This window comes from Cnephaeus nilssonii (genome assembly GCF_951640355.1).
Source record: "Cnephaeus nilssonii genome assembly, chromosome: 9".
Classification (NCBI taxonomy): domain Eukaryota; kingdom Metazoa; phylum Chordata; class Mammalia; order Chiroptera; family Vespertilionidae; genus Cnephaeus; species Cnephaeus nilssonii.
The window spans coordinates 96,184,717-96,199,730 of NC_137080.1; the positions used below are offsets into that span (position 1 = coordinate 96,184,717).

At 59.8% G+C, this 15,014-nt stretch overlaps 1 protein-coding gene across 5 annotated transcripts; it reads right to left on the reverse strand.

The window, feature by feature from the left end:
- Positions 1 to 462: 462 nt before the first annotated feature.
- On the reverse strand, positions 463 to 15,014 carry PRRC2A (proline rich coiled-coil 2A). 5 transcript variants are annotated; one of them, XM_079780470.1, is made up of 32 exons: positions 14,841 to 15,014; positions 13,613 to 13,724; positions 12,971 to 13,146; positions 12,296 to 12,473; positions 11,863 to 11,962; positions 11,684 to 11,756; positions 11,230 to 11,373; positions 10,944 to 11,095; positions 10,677 to 10,756; positions 10,386 to 10,528; positions 9,773 to 9,863; positions 9,443 to 9,659; positions 8,562 to 9,036; positions 7,982 to 8,172; positions 7,513 to 7,801; positions 6,994 to 7,204; positions 4,962 to 6,818; positions 4,354 to 4,631; positions 4,037 to 4,167; positions 3,699 to 3,828; positions 3,522 to 3,607; positions 3,090 to 3,323; positions 2,805 to 2,945; positions 2,616 to 2,687; positions 2,355 to 2,528; positions 2,099 to 2,178; positions 1,713 to 1,920; positions 1,527 to 1,622; positions 1,185 to 1,391; positions 978 to 1,072; positions 809 to 899; positions 463 to 691 (listed from the first exon to the last, which is right to left on the reverse strand). In XM_079780470.1, the coding sequence occupies exons 3-32, from the start codon at positions 13,080 to 13,082 to the stop codon at positions 551 to 553; spliced, it is 6,477 nt and encodes a 2,158-aa protein (XP_079636596.1). In that variant the 5' UTR covers positions 13,083 to 13,146; positions 13,613 to 13,724; positions 14,841 to 15,014; the 3' UTR covers positions 463 to 550. The 5 variants fall into 5 exon arrangements, with proteins under 5 accessions (XP_079636596.1, XP_079636594.1, XP_079636598.1 ...); XM_079780468.1 differs by lacking the exon at positions 13,613 to 13,724 and having other exon boundaries at positions 14,841 to 15,013; XM_079780472.1 differs by lacking the exons at positions 13,613 to 13,724; positions 14,841 to 15,014 and adding an exon at positions 14,489 to 14,765.

Consider the following 15,014-nt stretch of genomic DNA (forward strand, 5'->3'; position numbering starts at 1 on the left):
ACACTGGCTCATGGGCCTCAGAGATCTGACGACTCCTAGAACATCTAGCTGGAGGAGTCACATGACAAGTCCAAATGCCCCACCAAGGCCCCAGATACATGAGGGAAGCGCTATGGGACCAGCCCAGCTAGCGGCTGCAGACGGGTAGGCAGTCGATGATGGCTGGCACAAGAAGCAGGTTTGCCTAGCAGAGCCCGGCTCTAAAACTTGAAGATACAATAAAATGACGTTGGGAGGGAGTCACTGAAGTTAAATAACAAGTAGTCCCCTGACTGAACCCACCCTACAGATTACTTGGCAGGCACTGTATTGCATAGGACACGTGAGATCACAAGCAACCAACCTGTCCCCCCAAGTCATTTGGAAATACTTTTTAAATTCTTTTATTATTATTTTTTTTAACAAATGGCCCCAGGGATAGGGGACCAGGGGAGCAGGGAGGAGGGGAAGCGAGGCCCCAGCCCCACAACCCCTCCCACCCACCCCTTTCCCCTTATATATTTATAATCTATATACAAGGCCTGGGGGGGTAGGGGCAAGGGGAACTCCCTCAGCGGGGTGGAGGCAACCTAGGCTCCTTGTCCCCTCGGGACCCAGGCTCTTCTGCCTGTCGGGAAGACCCTTCTCGGGAAGGTGGCCCTGTCCGCTCCCAAGGCTTCGGCATCCAGCGTAGGGCGTCAGGCGGGGAGGCCTGGGGGCGCGGGGGAAGGCACATGTGAGAGGAAGTAGGGCTCCATTCATACTGGCAGCTTCGGGTGGTAACACGAGAATTCAGACGGGGATATGGGGGCCGGGGCTTCTCCCTCACCTGCTGGTGAAGGTCAATGTGCTGGGTGCGGAAGACGCCGCTATAGGTGGAGGGTGTGGCTTTGAGACGGGAACTGAGGCCAGACAAAGACCTAGAGGAGGAACGAGTGTTTGAGGAGAGCTGAAGGCCTTGGGGCTGGGCAGTCTGTATTCCCAGTTGCTTCTCTTGCCTTCCAGCTGGAAGAGTACATGACGACCCGGGTCCCCCAAGGTTGCTGCTCAGTTTTCGATAATCCTGGAACGGCTTTAGTTCTACTGGGTGAAACTGAAGGAAAAAAACACTCATGAGCCTCCTGTCTCAACCCATTCATCTTCAGATCATGAACCCCTACCCCTAGCTCTTGGAGTTGCCCAGCACTACAGTTCCTGTACCTTACCTCTGCTCGCCCCAAGCTAGGGGCGAAGGGCCTGGCAGGTGAAGGCAGCACCCGAGGAGCAGGTGGGGGCCGCACAGCCAAACTGGAAGGCTGCAGAGCGGGGCCCACAGGTAACAGAGAAAGGGGGGGTGGGGCAGGAGGCGGCACTGGCGGCAGGGAGCCAAAGTTCACCACAGGCAGCTGGGAGTCCATCATGGGTAGAAGCATCTGTAACAAGAAATATGGGTCTGTGTTGGGGGCAGAAAGAAATGTCAGAAAACCTGAGCTAGAGTCAAAACCATTTTAAAAAGCCAAAGGCTGGACAGAGAGAGACTGAAGGGGAAGTAGACAGATAAAAAGTACCTGCTGGGCAGCCCCCGAGGGGAGGAAGCCACTCTGGCCACCAGGCTGCAGAGGAGGAGAATAAAAATCCGAGGGGGATGGCAGGTCCGGGCGCACCTGTTGGGCACGGGAAGAAGTATGTCAACTCCCCCAAAGCACTCTCCTCCACCCCCAGCTCCCTAAGCCCAGCACCTGCCCACCTCTTACCTGCAGCAGGGGCGGGTCAGGCAGAGGGCTGGGGCAGAAGGCTGGAGAGTAGAGGAAGGAAGGTGGGGGGTAGAGAACTCCAGCCGGCAACTTCCCCAGCTCCGCGGCTTGCAGTGCTGAGAATTCCAGAAACTGGCCCTTGACGGCCACCCCTGAGAGCAGTGCTGAGGGGGGTGCCGGGCCCGGGGGGAGGTACAGGGGCTGTGACCTGCAAAGACATTGGGGCAACAGGGAAGAAAGGTGTCAGGGAGCCAGAATCATTTACTCCTTTAGTCTGAGCACCCCCTTAAGTCCATTAGCCTTTAGTACCTAGAAATGTCCCCCGCCTCCCTCTCCCCTGAAACATGGCTCCATTTCCTTCTGACTCCCACAGCATCTAGTCTTACCTGTAAGGGTGCACTGGTGTCCCAGAGCGGAAGCCTCCATTGCTGGGATGTAACTGAGAGTCGATGGCTCCCCCTGAAACCTACAGAAAAGCAAAGCTGGACTAACTCCATCTTCTCTGGTCAAGAAAAGCTCACCCACCCCACCACCTACAGTAAAAGCAAGGAGAGAAATGAAACAACAACCGTGCAGACCGGAAAGGCTTTACTGTACGAGACAGCAGGCAGAACGGGGTGCGGGACAGGAAGGCGGGCCCACCTGCGAGCTGGGAGGCCCAGGGCTGCCATAGAAGGTCTCAGGGTACAAGCGCTGGCCTGCGGAGCTGGGCTCTGGGCCACAGTGCCCGGGCCCCAGGCTCCTGGGTTGTGGTGGTGGCTCAGCGGGCGCAGAAGCACTAGGGAGCAGCTCCCAGTCTCGGGACATGGGAATGGCCTGGGGAGGAGCAGACGAGTCAAGAGGGCTCTCTGGGTCATCTTCTCCAGAAAAAGAAGACCTTGCCACCCGACTCTCCCCACGCACCTCAGTGACGGATGCCGTGAGCTCTTTCTCTGCTTTTGAACTGTCTCCCACCACTAGGCGCAAGTCCGAGTCCTGTGATCATGAGGCAGGGAAGGTTGTCCCATGATCCAGGTGTGTCCTCCATGTCCCACCACCAGTCCTTCCCTTCTCTCCACTCAGCCCCAGATCCCAGATCTGGCCCACGCAGACCTTGTCATTGGTGCCAAACTGGCCCGGGGGCCCGGGCCGACGGGATGGCCGCAGGGAGCCAGGCTCCGGGCCTCGGTCTGCACGCTGCAGTCGTTCTGTGCCGATGGGACCAGGGGGCAGGGGCTGCTCCCGGGGCAGCTCCTGGGTTGGGGACACAGTGAAGTGGGGTTGGAGAAGGAAACAGAAGCCCAAATAAGGGAATCCCCAGACACACAGAAGGGGAGACAAAGAGCCACAGCCGGAGTCCCAGAAACATTCCTTGTAGCCATTTTTGACCCTTTTTACCTTTCTGTCCCCATCAGGGGGGGCAAGTGGCCGTCTCCTAGGAGGTTCAGAGGGTTCAGAGCCAGGTGGACCCTCACCAGGAACAGCATTCAGGGGTGAGGGGCCTCCAGGCCGCTTGGGGGGCCCCTCTGCTGCCCCCTTGAGTCCTCCATCAGGGGAACTTCGCTGGCTGCAGGGACCTGACGATACCTGAGAATCCCCACTCAGGTCCACCCCACTGTCAGACTGACTCATCTGAGAGGAGTGGAGAAGGGTTAGTTAGGGAGGCAGGAAGCACCCCAACCCCTGACTGGTGCACACACACACGCACACACTGAAGAAAGGAGAGACGATGTGAGGGAACCACCCCAGACCCGACCCAGAGCAGGCGGGGACGTATGGCCAGCGCTGGAGAAAACCCACCTCAGACGCTCCCCTCCTGGCCCCACTCACCTCCGTGGCAGCCACGTCCTCGAAAGGACTCAGGGGCTCCATCCAGGGCTCCATGGGGCCAGGCCGGTAACTCTTCCGACTAGTGGCTGGGGAGAACACGGACAGACGAGGCTGTGAGGGACTGCTGCGGCCCCCGGCTCTCACGGCCCTTCCTGCGCTCAGTTTTGTTTTACTCACCAGTATGTAAACGATTCCAGATGTGAGGGGTCAGGGCCTCTGTCCCTGCATCTCTAGACTCGCCGTGAGGGCCCGGGCCCTCAGGTTTGGGGCCCAAGAATCCAGAGCTATGAGAAGGTGGCAAAGATTCCTAAAGGTGAGAAAGGCCAGAGGCAAAACGTGAATGAGCTGGGAACTGGGGAATGCAAAGGCCGGGGACAGTGAGGTGTGGGGAAGGAGGGACAGGGACACGTAGGAGGCATGCGGTGACTGAGGGGCGAGAACAGGAAAGAATGAAGAGAATGTAAGAGAGCCCCTGGAGCGAGCAGTGAAGCACAATCTCAAGCCCCATCCCTCACCTCCTGCAGCAGCTCCGGTTTTCTGGGAGGCCGCTCCCGCCGTTTGGGGGGGAAAGGATTAACCCCGGCAGCATCCTGGGGAGTCCCGCCCACCCCCCTCACCATCGGCCCTGGCTCCTCGAAGTGGAGGTCTGGGGAGAAGGGGAAATCTGTCAGCACCAGCCTGTCACTGACCCTCCTTTCCTCCTTACCCACACCCCAATCCTCCCAGGCCTCAGTGCACACACCAGCACCGGGGTCCCCAAGCCAGAGCCGTCCCCCTTCAACGCCTGCCTCTGGGGGTGTAGACAGTCCCGCCCGCAGCACCTCCAGCTTACCCGAACCGATGCCAATGCTGTTGTTGCTGGCCCTCTGAGGGTCATAGAGGGTTGGGGGCCGAGGGGAGGGGCCTTGAGGGGTGAGGGGAGGCCCAGGCTTGGGCCTTGGGTGCCCCCCTGGTGCAGCTGCACTCCCCTGGCGGCTGCTGAGCTGGGCCAGGGCCTGTTGGATGCCAGCAGGGTTGCTGTGGATGACCCGGTCCAGGCGGAAGACAGCAGAACTGCTCGGGGGCGGGGGAGGCAGAGGGAGGCCTGCGGGGCGCTCCTCTGGAGGGCGGCTGAAGGAAACAGACCAGCTCCAGTACTCTCCAAACCGTTACCCTTCCCCTCCAGCACCCTCACTCAGCCTCTCTTCCCTATGCAAACGCAGGTGTGTTCCGGCATTTCTAAGGAATTCTGTGCAGATGTACAGGGTGGACGAGCAGGGGACTGGGTGGGTGTTCCTGACTCTACCCACTGCATCCCAGCTCCTTCAGGCAGAGGACTTCCTGGTGCCTTTCTAACAGCCCCAGGTCTCCAAACTCCCCCGCACCCACCTTCCTTTCCCTCAGGTCTCCGCCCCTCCCTCCACTTCTGAAGCTTAAGAACACACTGAGCCTGGTACCCACCTTCGGTTCTTGGGAGAGGGCCAACTCCTCTTGTCCCCTCGCCCTGGGCCAGTCCTGCCTCCAGGACCTCCTCCAGCTCCTCCCCCGCCGCCGCCTGCCTTGCTGCTGGGGCCCGGGCGCCGGTTCTGCCTCTCCATGCCTGGCCGCTGGCTGGAGAAGCTCCGCTTGCTCAGATCCTTGGCTCTCTGGCTCAGGTCTCCACGCGACATGGTTGTAACGCCTGGTCCGGCTCCGCTGCCCCCGCCCCCGGGAGTTCCCACAATTTTGGGGGTCAGCAGTGCTGATGGAGGAGCCTCCTTGTCCCCTCGGCGCTCACTGGCAAAGTCGCTGCTCTCGGACGCAGTCTCCCACTCCTCGTTGGCCTGGTCCGAGTTCTGGTTCGACAGATCAGGGGACTTGGCCGCTGCCCGGCGAGGTGGCGGGGGAGCGGCTGCAGTTGAGAGGGCCTCCTCGGGCCCGGGCGTGGAGGCTGGGAGGGCCGGGGAAGAGCGCCTGCCCTCGGCCCCTCGGGCGGCACTCTCCCGCTCCTGTTTCAGCCTCCGAAACCGGGGTGGTTTGTCCTGCTGCTGCGCTCTGCCGTGGCGCCTCCTTCGGGGCCGCTCCCCGTCTTCCACAGCCAGGCCCAGGTTGCTGCCTGCACCGCTGCCTCCTCGGGCCACGGGGGACAGAGGCCCTGGAATCAGCTTCTCTTTCAAAGGCTCCTTACTCGGCAAGGGACCGGCTGGAGGCTTCTTGGGGGCCAGAGACTTGGCTGGAGGGGTCCAGCTTGGGCAAATGGGTGGAGGGGGCCGCCCCCCACCTCGGCCTCGGCGTGATGGCACCCCTCTGGGAGTGAAGACGCGCCCACCTCGGGCAGTAGAAAAACGGGCTGGGGCGGGTGAAGGAGGAGCTCCCGACGGTGGGGGAGCCAGAGGGACCTGGGTGAGCCCGCCTTCCTTGGGGGGCGGGGCCTCCTTGTCCGAAGGGGCCAGATCACTCTCGTGGGTCTCGCTGCCCGTTTCTGAGCCCCGCTGCCGGCGCCGCTTGGGGATTTCTTCATACTCGGAACCCTCACTGCGTGTCTCACTGGCAGTGCGGCCTCGGGGAGCAGGGGGGTGACTGAGTCCCCCGGCCCCACCTGCACGCCCATCATCTCCACGAAACTCTCGGTAACTGCGGAACTCTCGGCTTCGGCCTCCCCGTCCTCGACCCCCGTATGTCCCCCGGAAACCTCTCCCTCTGGCAAAATACTCGCCTCGTCCCCGGCCGCGGCAGGAGGTAGGACCCACTCTTTCGTAGGAATAGTCCCTCCGAAGCCTCGGGGCTGGGGAAAGGTTCCCACTAGGTGGCGTCTCCTTGGGGGCCCCCATCTTCCCCTTTGCTGTCTTGAGTGGGTCTGGCTTTGGGACCTTGAGGGTTTCATCCCCCTGTTCGGGGGGCTTGGGAGGCAGCTCCTGGACTTTGGTAGGAGGTGGGGGTTTCTTTATCGGCCCGGCGCGGCGGGGAGGGGCCCCCGGCTCCTCTAGAGGGCCTCCGCGCCTGCTGCTGCCTGGGCGCGGGCCCCAGCGGGTCTCAGTGCGGCTCTCTCTGCGAGCTGGCGGGGGGCCTTGGCCTCCCACTCCTCGGGGCGGCTTTCGGTTGGCTTCTGGCCCTGTTAGCTGTGGAGTTTCCTCCTTGGGGGCCTCCTTCTTGGGCGGTGAAGCTTGTATCTTGGCTGCCTCGTCATTGCCTGGGGGCCAGGGCAATGGGCGGGGCCCTGGGGCAGTTGGCTCCTCCGGAGGGAAGCGAGGGAGGGGGGGCCCCGGGGCTCCATTCTCAGGAAAGCCAGGGTAACTGGCCAGGTAGGGTGGTGGGGGAGGCACTGGAGGGGTTTCACTCCTGAAGAGGGAGACAGAAGAGAACAGCTCAGCATGAGGACAACTGGAACTGGGTGGGGAACCGAACTCGGACCCTCCTGCCGTGTTTATCCCCAGCGCTCACCTAACCCCAGTGCTTTCCTCCTGGCCTAGGTCCTCCACCAGGAACTCACCCAGTACACCCACTGCTCACTCACCTCATCCCCTTGTCGTCCTCTTCAGCAGCCTGTCGCAGCGGTGAGGTGAGCGGGCGAGGGTCAGCGGGTGTGGTAGTGAAGACATCTCCTACCCAGGCCAACTTTGCATCCACTGGTGGGGTGCCCCGGTCCCGTAAGAGGGGGCCTGCATGGCGCTCGAATGGCTCTGAGCTTGAGCCCCCGCTGTCGGAGCGCTCCCGGGGGACGAGGCCTGAGGCAACGACAGCCCCGTCTCAGGGGACCGGTCCTCAGCCCAAAGGCCCCGCCCGTCCACATCAGCTCTGCCTGCCCGCCCCAGGGAGGCGGCCTGGCCTGCTCTCCTGAAGCAGGGCACCCACTCCGCTCCCTGTAAACCCATCCATCAATCCCAGCCAAGGACAGACCACTGTTTCTAACTCCCCAAGCCCATCCTTGTCCCAGAGAGCTCCCTCAGCAGTGCTAAGACCATGTCTGCCCTCTTCACTGGGGGCCTTTACCCCACAGCAAGGTGCGGTCCCACCCCAGGACTGAAGGCCTTACCAGAGGGATGCACACCAGGCGGGTAGAAGTCCAGAGGGGGCCGGCCCTGGAGGAGCCGGGGGTCCACATAAGGAGGAATCATCATCCAGCGGGGATCAAAGTTCATCGGAGGCATGGGTGGGGGCCGACCCAGAGCCCCTGGGTACAGGGCCTTGGGAGGGGGAGCCTGTGGCGCTGGCACCGCCCCTACGGTCACAGGCTGAGGTGGTGATGGGGGTACTGGGGCAGGGGGGGTGGAGCCCTGTTGATGCTGCTGCCACTGCTGTTGTTGCTGCTTCAGGAGCTGCTCCTGGAGGGGACCAGAGAGGCATCAGCGCTCCCGCCCAGACAGAAAAGGAGCTGGTACAAGAACAACTGTGGCATACACCTGGACCAGAATGGCAGGGGGCCCAGGGGGACGAAGAGGCAGTGTAAACATTGGAGCGAGACAAAAAAGCAGCCCTAAAGAGAGGAAGTAACTTGATCTCACCTGCTGTTGCCGCTGGAAACGAGGAGGTAACGACTTCTGATATTTGGGGTAGCCCAAGCCCTGACTGGGGGGCTGCCGGGTGGGACCAACCCCATCACCCTTGGGTTCCACCTTTGGGGCTGGGGGTGTGGCAGGAGAAGGAACCTCTTCTGGTGGTTCAGGAGCCTCTTTTGAGGGCAGTTGGGGTTCCACTGCATTGATGAGAAGACACTTATCAGAGTGGTCTAGCCCGTCCCAGACATTCCATGAACACCCACAATTGCAGCCCTCACCTCTAGCTCCTTCCCTCTCTAAAGGCAAGTCCTTCTCACGTATAACATGACCCCCCCAGAGCCAATGGTCTGGTGGGATTACTGTCCCGTGAAACCAACACACTAATGCGGTAGAGGCTTGCTCCACGTGAGGCTCTGAAGAGTGGTTTTAGGTTTCTGTTAAGGAATTCAGGTAGCAAAACCTCCCCCTCACTCAGACGGTCCACTAAGCCCAAACACCTGCCTGCTATTACACTTCCTCCCTCCCACCGCTTTGCCCCAAGCGAGGAGAGATCTGCACCTGGTGGCACCTGTCCCCGTCTCCATACCTGGGCTGGCTTCGAAGCTGCCACTGCTGGTGCTACTGGTGCTGCCACCACCACTCACCAGGACAGGAGATGGAGCCACACCTGGAGTGGGGGTGGCCTGGGCAGGAGGAGCCTGTGCTGGCTCTTCCAGTTCTTTTTCTGGTGTTGGGGCTGGTGCTGGTGAAGGAGCAGAAGGTGTGGGGAGCTCTTTGGGGACAGCAGGTGGTGGCGCTGGGGCAGGAGGGGCAGCAGGCGGGGCAGCAGGCTCTGCTTTGAGCCGCTTGTCGGGTGCCCCAAACTTCTCATCAAGTCGCTTGAGCTTCTCCGCACAGGCTGCCCGGCGCTCCTCCTGCATGCGGCGCTCCTCCTCTTCTCGTCGCCGCCGGGCCCGCTCCACAGCCAGGGAGATCTCAGAGGAAGACTGCTTTCGCCGCTGCCGCCACGCCTCATCCTCATCTTCAGGTGCTGGGGGCTTGCAGGGCGGGCCCCCACGATCCTGTCAATGGGCAGACCCAGCGGGCCAGAGGTGTCAGTCATTGTTTCTCATGATCTCTTCTGCAGACTGACTCACTGTCTAGAGCTGTAGGTGCCCGGACCGGGCCTTGGGGTGATGTCCTCTGAGTAGGGACACACTCACCATCCTAATCCTTTTGTGTCTTTTCTCCTTTCAGAGGTCCAAACAAACACCCAGGCCTCCTGGTTCTTACTCTCTAGCCCCCAATTCACCCAGATCCCCTAACACAGGGAAGCTCCAAATCTTGTCAGAGATTCTCCCAAGCTCTCCACTTTCTGCAGCCCATTTTGACCCGCCCTCCAGCTTCCTCAATTACTGCTCCTTCAATCATGCAGCGGACACCATCAGCCACAACTGACCCTCTCAAACTCTCACTGTAGACACTCACTGGGTAATCGCCAGGAGGGCCCCAGTTCCCAGTGGGGCCCCGGTGCGGTGGGGGTGGGGGAGGCTTCGGGGCAGGAGGCCCCAACTCTGTCTCTGGAGGCCGAGAGGTCTCTGCCCAGGCCGTCTTGGGCAGGGGCGGCTCACTGCCAGCGGAGTTGCCCTTTCTGCCATTTGCTTCCGGGGGCCGTTCCTCCCCAGCAGTCGCCTGGGACTCCTTGCTGTGAGCAGAACAGTGGATTTAAAATCAGCTGCAACCCAGCTCCTTTAAGGGTGTACTAGCATGAGAGAAACTGAGCCCCGTCCCTCCCCTCCCCAGAGGGCCTTAACTCACTGGCCCTCAGCTCCCTCCTCATCGGAGTCTCGTCCGTCCTCCTCATCACTGAACTTGAGCTTTTCAGTGTAGTCAACCTCCTCGTGAGCCCCTGGGGGGAAATGTGAAGAGCAGTAACCCCCACCACTCTGCTTTCAGATCTCAGGGCGCTTCTGGGACAGAGGAGTGGCTGGAGCTGTACGATGACTTGTACCACCAATGCCACCCTCCCTCTGAAGCCGGGACCCACTGGAGTCTTGTCGTCCTCAGGCCTTGGCTCCTGCACACAGCTCCCCTACCCATCAGTGTGTTTTTTCCTTATCAGATCTTGCCTTTTGAGACAAAAATGCTTGATCCTTAATATTTACCTGGCCCTGGTCAGTGTGCTCAATGGTCAGAGTGTTGGCCTGCACACTGAAGGGTCCCGGGTTCGATCCCAAAGGCACATACCCCAGTTCCAGGTTTACCCCCCACCCCTCAGTGGGGGGAGGCCACCAGTCAATGTCTCTCTCACATAGATATCTCTCTCCACCCCTCCTTCCCTTCCACTCTCTGGAAAACAATGGGGGGAAAATATCCTTGGGTGAGGATTAACACACACACACACACACACACACACACACAATTAACTTGCCTGCCCAACCATCATCGTTCTCCTGGTCCAGCTGGTCAAACTCTTTGAGATTATCTTCTTTAAGAATGGAGGGCCGACCCATAGGCTCCATAAGGCGCATTGGCGGCCCTGAGCCCCGGGGGCCTACCACACGGGGAAAGCGGCTGTGTGTGAAAAAGCAAATGGGAGAGAAGGTAAAAGATAGCACGGGTATAACCACATACAAGACAGCCTCCTGGCTAGAAAATCACCCCTCCACCGACAGGCTCCCATTCCCAATCACAAACCCAGACCTGACCTGGCATTACTCACCTGGGCCCATCAGGGGTGGGGTATCGGTAAGGCCCCTGGGGTCCATAGGGTGGAGGGAATGGGAGATACGGGGGATACATCTGCAAAAGGGCCCAAAAGCAGCTGCTCAGAGGGATGGTCAAAGAGCCTGCCAGCTCCCTAACCCTACCCTTCTCCCCATTCCCACTCTATGTCAGCGGCCCCTGCATTCCGGCTGTCCCCTCCAAAGCCTAAGTCCTAACTTCTGCCTTCCAATGCAAACACTCCCAACAAGACAGCCGAACTCACGAAGGGCGGCATCATTCCTCGGTAGGGAGGGAACTGAGCTGGGCCCGAAGGCTGCAGCCCCCCCCGGGGGTCATGGCCGTGATGAAGTTTGGAGTCCAGGCCCTCCAGCTCATCAGGGCCACGCCCACCTCCGTCCCTCCAAGTGGTAGAATCTATTTTGGAAAAGGCAGAGTGAACAGAGCTGAAAATGACGAGACACACTAGCTCCGAGATAGAATAAGGAATATCCGAGCTCAAAGGTAAGCCCTCCCGTACCCACACCCCCTCCCAAATGGCAGCCACGCACTTTGGGGGCGGAGGCTTGGTCCGGGCCCAGACGACTGTTCGGCAGACTCCCTTTCCTTGGCAGCCTTGTCCTGGTCGCCAGCCGCCTGCAGGGTCGGAAATTCCTCTCGAGAGAATCGTGACAGTAGGCTTGATGCCCTTCCACCTGTTGAGGTTGGGAAGCAGGATGCGGAAGTACATTTGCTGAAGACGCACCACTAAAGGGGAAGGTTCTGATAGGTCCCAGATCACTAGGCGCCTGCCTTCCAGCCCCCCCCATGCATTGGTGCTGTTCCCTAAGAAACACGGTCAGTTCTTGGATGCCCGCCTCATCCTCATACAAGACGGACACAACCTGCTCATGTGCGCCATGGAACTGAGCAAGGGCCCCCAAATGGAGCCAAACAGGAGTGAGGACACTGCACTGAAGGTGCAGTCCGGGGCCCAGAGCCAGCTCCCCGACAGCCCGCACTCACCATCTCCATGTGCTCCATGGGTGACGCTGGTTTGTGCCCAGGACTTTACCCCGCTTGGAACCGAAGGAGTGTTCTGGGGAAGCAGAGAGAATAAACGGTGACGTGGGGGGGGGGGGGGGGGGGGGCGCTACAAGCCATTCCTGCTGCTGCCCCTTCAGTGGCATCCCGTCCTCCGGTACCTCGGGGGCTGCTGGGGGTCGCTTCGGCTGGTTCGAGGCAGGCGTCTGTGAAGCCGGCAGTGGCTGCGATTCCGGCGGCTGAGCGGGTGACGCATCGGAACTAGGGACAGAAGGAGGGAAGGTTATCCAGAGCCTTAAGTGCCTCCCTTACTTCTCCAACTGGAGGACAGGAATGGAATGCAAGCCCATCTGCTAATAGTTACACACACTAGGACAAAATGCTGGAACCGTGGCACCCTGCCTTCAGGCTGCTTCCCTGACAGAAAGCTAAAGGTCCCATTCCTTAGGCATCGAACAGGAATCCTGGGAAGAGGCAGGAGAGGGGCTTCCCTCTTTGACTCTGGCCATGTGGCTGGGCTAGACCAAGCCCAGTTCATCCCGAAGTTCAGCGTAAAAATACTTATCCCTCTAGGTCTCCCAAGCCTCTCTCTACCTCTTGGGGTCGGACTGCTCCTGTTTGCTTGCCCATCCTGTTCCGTCTTTCGGCACTAGTGAGACATTGGGGTCATTGCCTTTATTCTCGGCTTTCAGGCTTGGTAGGTTGGCTGGGGGTGGCATACGCCGGGCAATGGCAACTTTCCCAAGACTCTGCAGGCCATGGCGAGGGGCAACTGGAGAAAAGGAGAGAGGGTGAAGAATGCTTCACATGGGAGATCTGACGGTGTCCTACTCCATGTACCACTAAGATGTCCTTCATGCCTTACTACCAAACTTCCCTGAGAAACCACCCTTCCTTTGCCCTCAGCAATCTCTGAAATCCTGTGGGAGGGCCCAGAGGCATTACATCCAAGGCTTCTATGTGGGATGGTTGATCTTGAGCCTGCAGGGAGCAAGCTGGCTCCAGACTTCTCCAAGTCCACATTTCTTTGCCTCCAATTCTTACGTGTCCAAAGACAGGGAACCACAGACACGCCTTTGTAGGAGGGTAATTGGTGTTTACTCAAAGCCCAATGTCCTCTATGGAATCCAAGATGAAGTTGGGGAGTCTCTAGTGTTCCTCTAGTTTTTTGACAAATTGTACTGTAGCCATTTCCCTTCAAAGTGCTCTAAAATGCATGCCCCATTCATGCCCAGCCTCCAATAATTAGAATTTTTGCAGGACCCTCACCAGCGGGTTTCTGGATCTCTAAGGACTTGCCCTTATACGTATCAAACAGGTTGAGCGAGGAATACTTCTTTCCATCCTTCCCCTTGGCAGTCGGCCCCGAGCGATCGGACATTGCGCTGGAAGCTCATTGAGTACGATGGGTCCTTACAGGCACCTCCCCCAAAACGTGCCGGAGCCTGTGGGCCAATCGAGTGTTTCATTTTCTGCTCCCTGTACAGACTTCAATAGAAGCGCAGGCGATCCCTTTCCTTCTCGCTAGGAGCCCAGGTATCCGGCCCTCTGGTTCTTTTCCTTCAGCCTATTCAAACTCTCCGGTCCCTTTAAGGCAACCACAGAGCCCAAAGGGCATGTTCCCTCTCACCTCCTGCCAAGAAAATCCAAGTAAAAATCTAGTAGCCTCCTAGTATAAATCCTCTCCCTTCTGTGCCAGTCTACAAAGGGTACCAACCTCTTCATCATCCCCACGAGCAATAATCTCTTCACCAAAATAATTTCTAAGACCGGAAGTAAAACAGGGCAAGTCCAAGCCCCAGAGAAAACCAGAGGCGTACAGCTCCATCATGCAAGGAACAGAGCTTTAGATCCCGACTTATTCAACACCCTAACTGTGCCCCAGGTTCATTCCCAGCACCTCACCCCCACCTGGGGGAGGCTTGCAGGAAGGTATGCCAGGAGCCTAAGGACTTGATGAGCTTGCTCTGCCAGACTGAGGGCCAGTGCCAGAGAATTCCTCAAGGAATTGGGGTTCCACACACTACAAAGGTACAGAACCCCAACAGTTAGAAGACCTCATCATTTTCTGCACTTGCCCCCATCCCAGTGTGCAGGTGCCCCGGTGGCCGTTCTGGCTTACCTATGAGGACGTGAGAAAAACAAAGCATTATGGAGCCGCTTCAAGAACACCGTGACCACGAGGCCACGGCCAGAGCTAACTTCACCCCCCTCCCTCAGCGAGAGCGCCCAACAGCAGCCATTTCTCTTCCCAGCAGCCTGCTCCCCAAGCAGGCGTCCATTTCCCAGGGGGTGGCGGAAAGGGAAGAGAGGGAGGTGGGACATCCAGCAGGGTCAGGAGGGAAGCGGGATCGGGGAGAACTTCAGGACAGCTTAGAGGAGAGGACGGAGCCTGCTTTGTAGGTGTCTAAGGAGGCCAATCTTTGAAAATAAGTATATGGAGGAAAAGGGGGTAGAAGGATCGTGAAGAGACTAAGACCAAAATAAAAGAATGAACATGGGAGCAGGTGGGAAACAATACACGTAAGCAGAAATGGTAGGGAAAGGATGCAGAGCCAAGTTAAGGGGACAATGTCGAGACCAGGGCGAACAGGGGTGCTGGGGGGCAAAGATAAGGGACAGGGGGAATGGGAAAGGAGGGGAGAGAGGAACAGAGCAAACCCGCGGAGCAGAGCAGGCTGCAGAGGGGGAGTGACTCGACGCGAAGAGGGGCGTCGCGAAGGGGCCCAGCGCTGGGTGACGGCAGTGGAAGGAGACGCTCCACAAGGACCGCCGGGCGTGGCCCACCTCGGAGCGGCGGCGAAGGGGGCCAAGCGAGGGGTGAGGTGGCCGCACGGCGGAGGGTGGGAGTCACCGGTCCGGGAGAGGGGGTCGCCCCATTAAGTCAAGAAGGGGAGTGGTAGGGGCAGGCCACAGCCCTGAGCGAGGGGCTCAAGTGCTGGTCCCAAGGAGGTGGTATCGGAGGGGGAGGGGCAAGGCAGGTCCCGGCTGTAGGAGGACAAAATGGCGGCGGCTAATGGCAGCTTGTCCTCCCCCCCCCCCCCCCCCCGCTCCAGGGCCCGCCACCACCGTCGCTGCTACTGCCCCCACCGCTCCCGCGCTGGAAAAGGGCGTAAGCACTCAGCTCGCCCAGACTCACCTGGCCGGGTGCACGGGGATCCGGGACCGGAGCCCAGGGGCTCCCCGGGGTGGGATGGCGGTGGGGCGGGGGCGGATGGCGGCGGATGGCGCCGGGTACGGCTCCTCCCGTCTCCCTCGCTCCCTCCGCGGCAGGGCTCCGACTAACGGCCCATCCGGGCAACCGCCGCCCCCG

Excerpts from the sequence above, each read along its gene's own strand:
- PRRC2A (XM_079780470.1), bottom strand. The coding sequence starts at position 13,082 with ATGTCCGATCGCTCGGGGCCGACTGCCAAGGGGAAGGATGGAAAGAAG. Across the intron at positions 8,173-8,561 it reads CAGCTTCGAAGCCAGCCCAG|TGGAACCCCAACTGCCCTCA; the intron begins GTATGGAGACGG and ends TCATCAATGCAG. Across the intron at positions 692-808 it reads ACATTGACCTTCACCAGCAG|GCCTCCCCGCCTGACGCCCT; the intron begins GTGAGGGAGAAG and ends CCGCGCCCCCAG.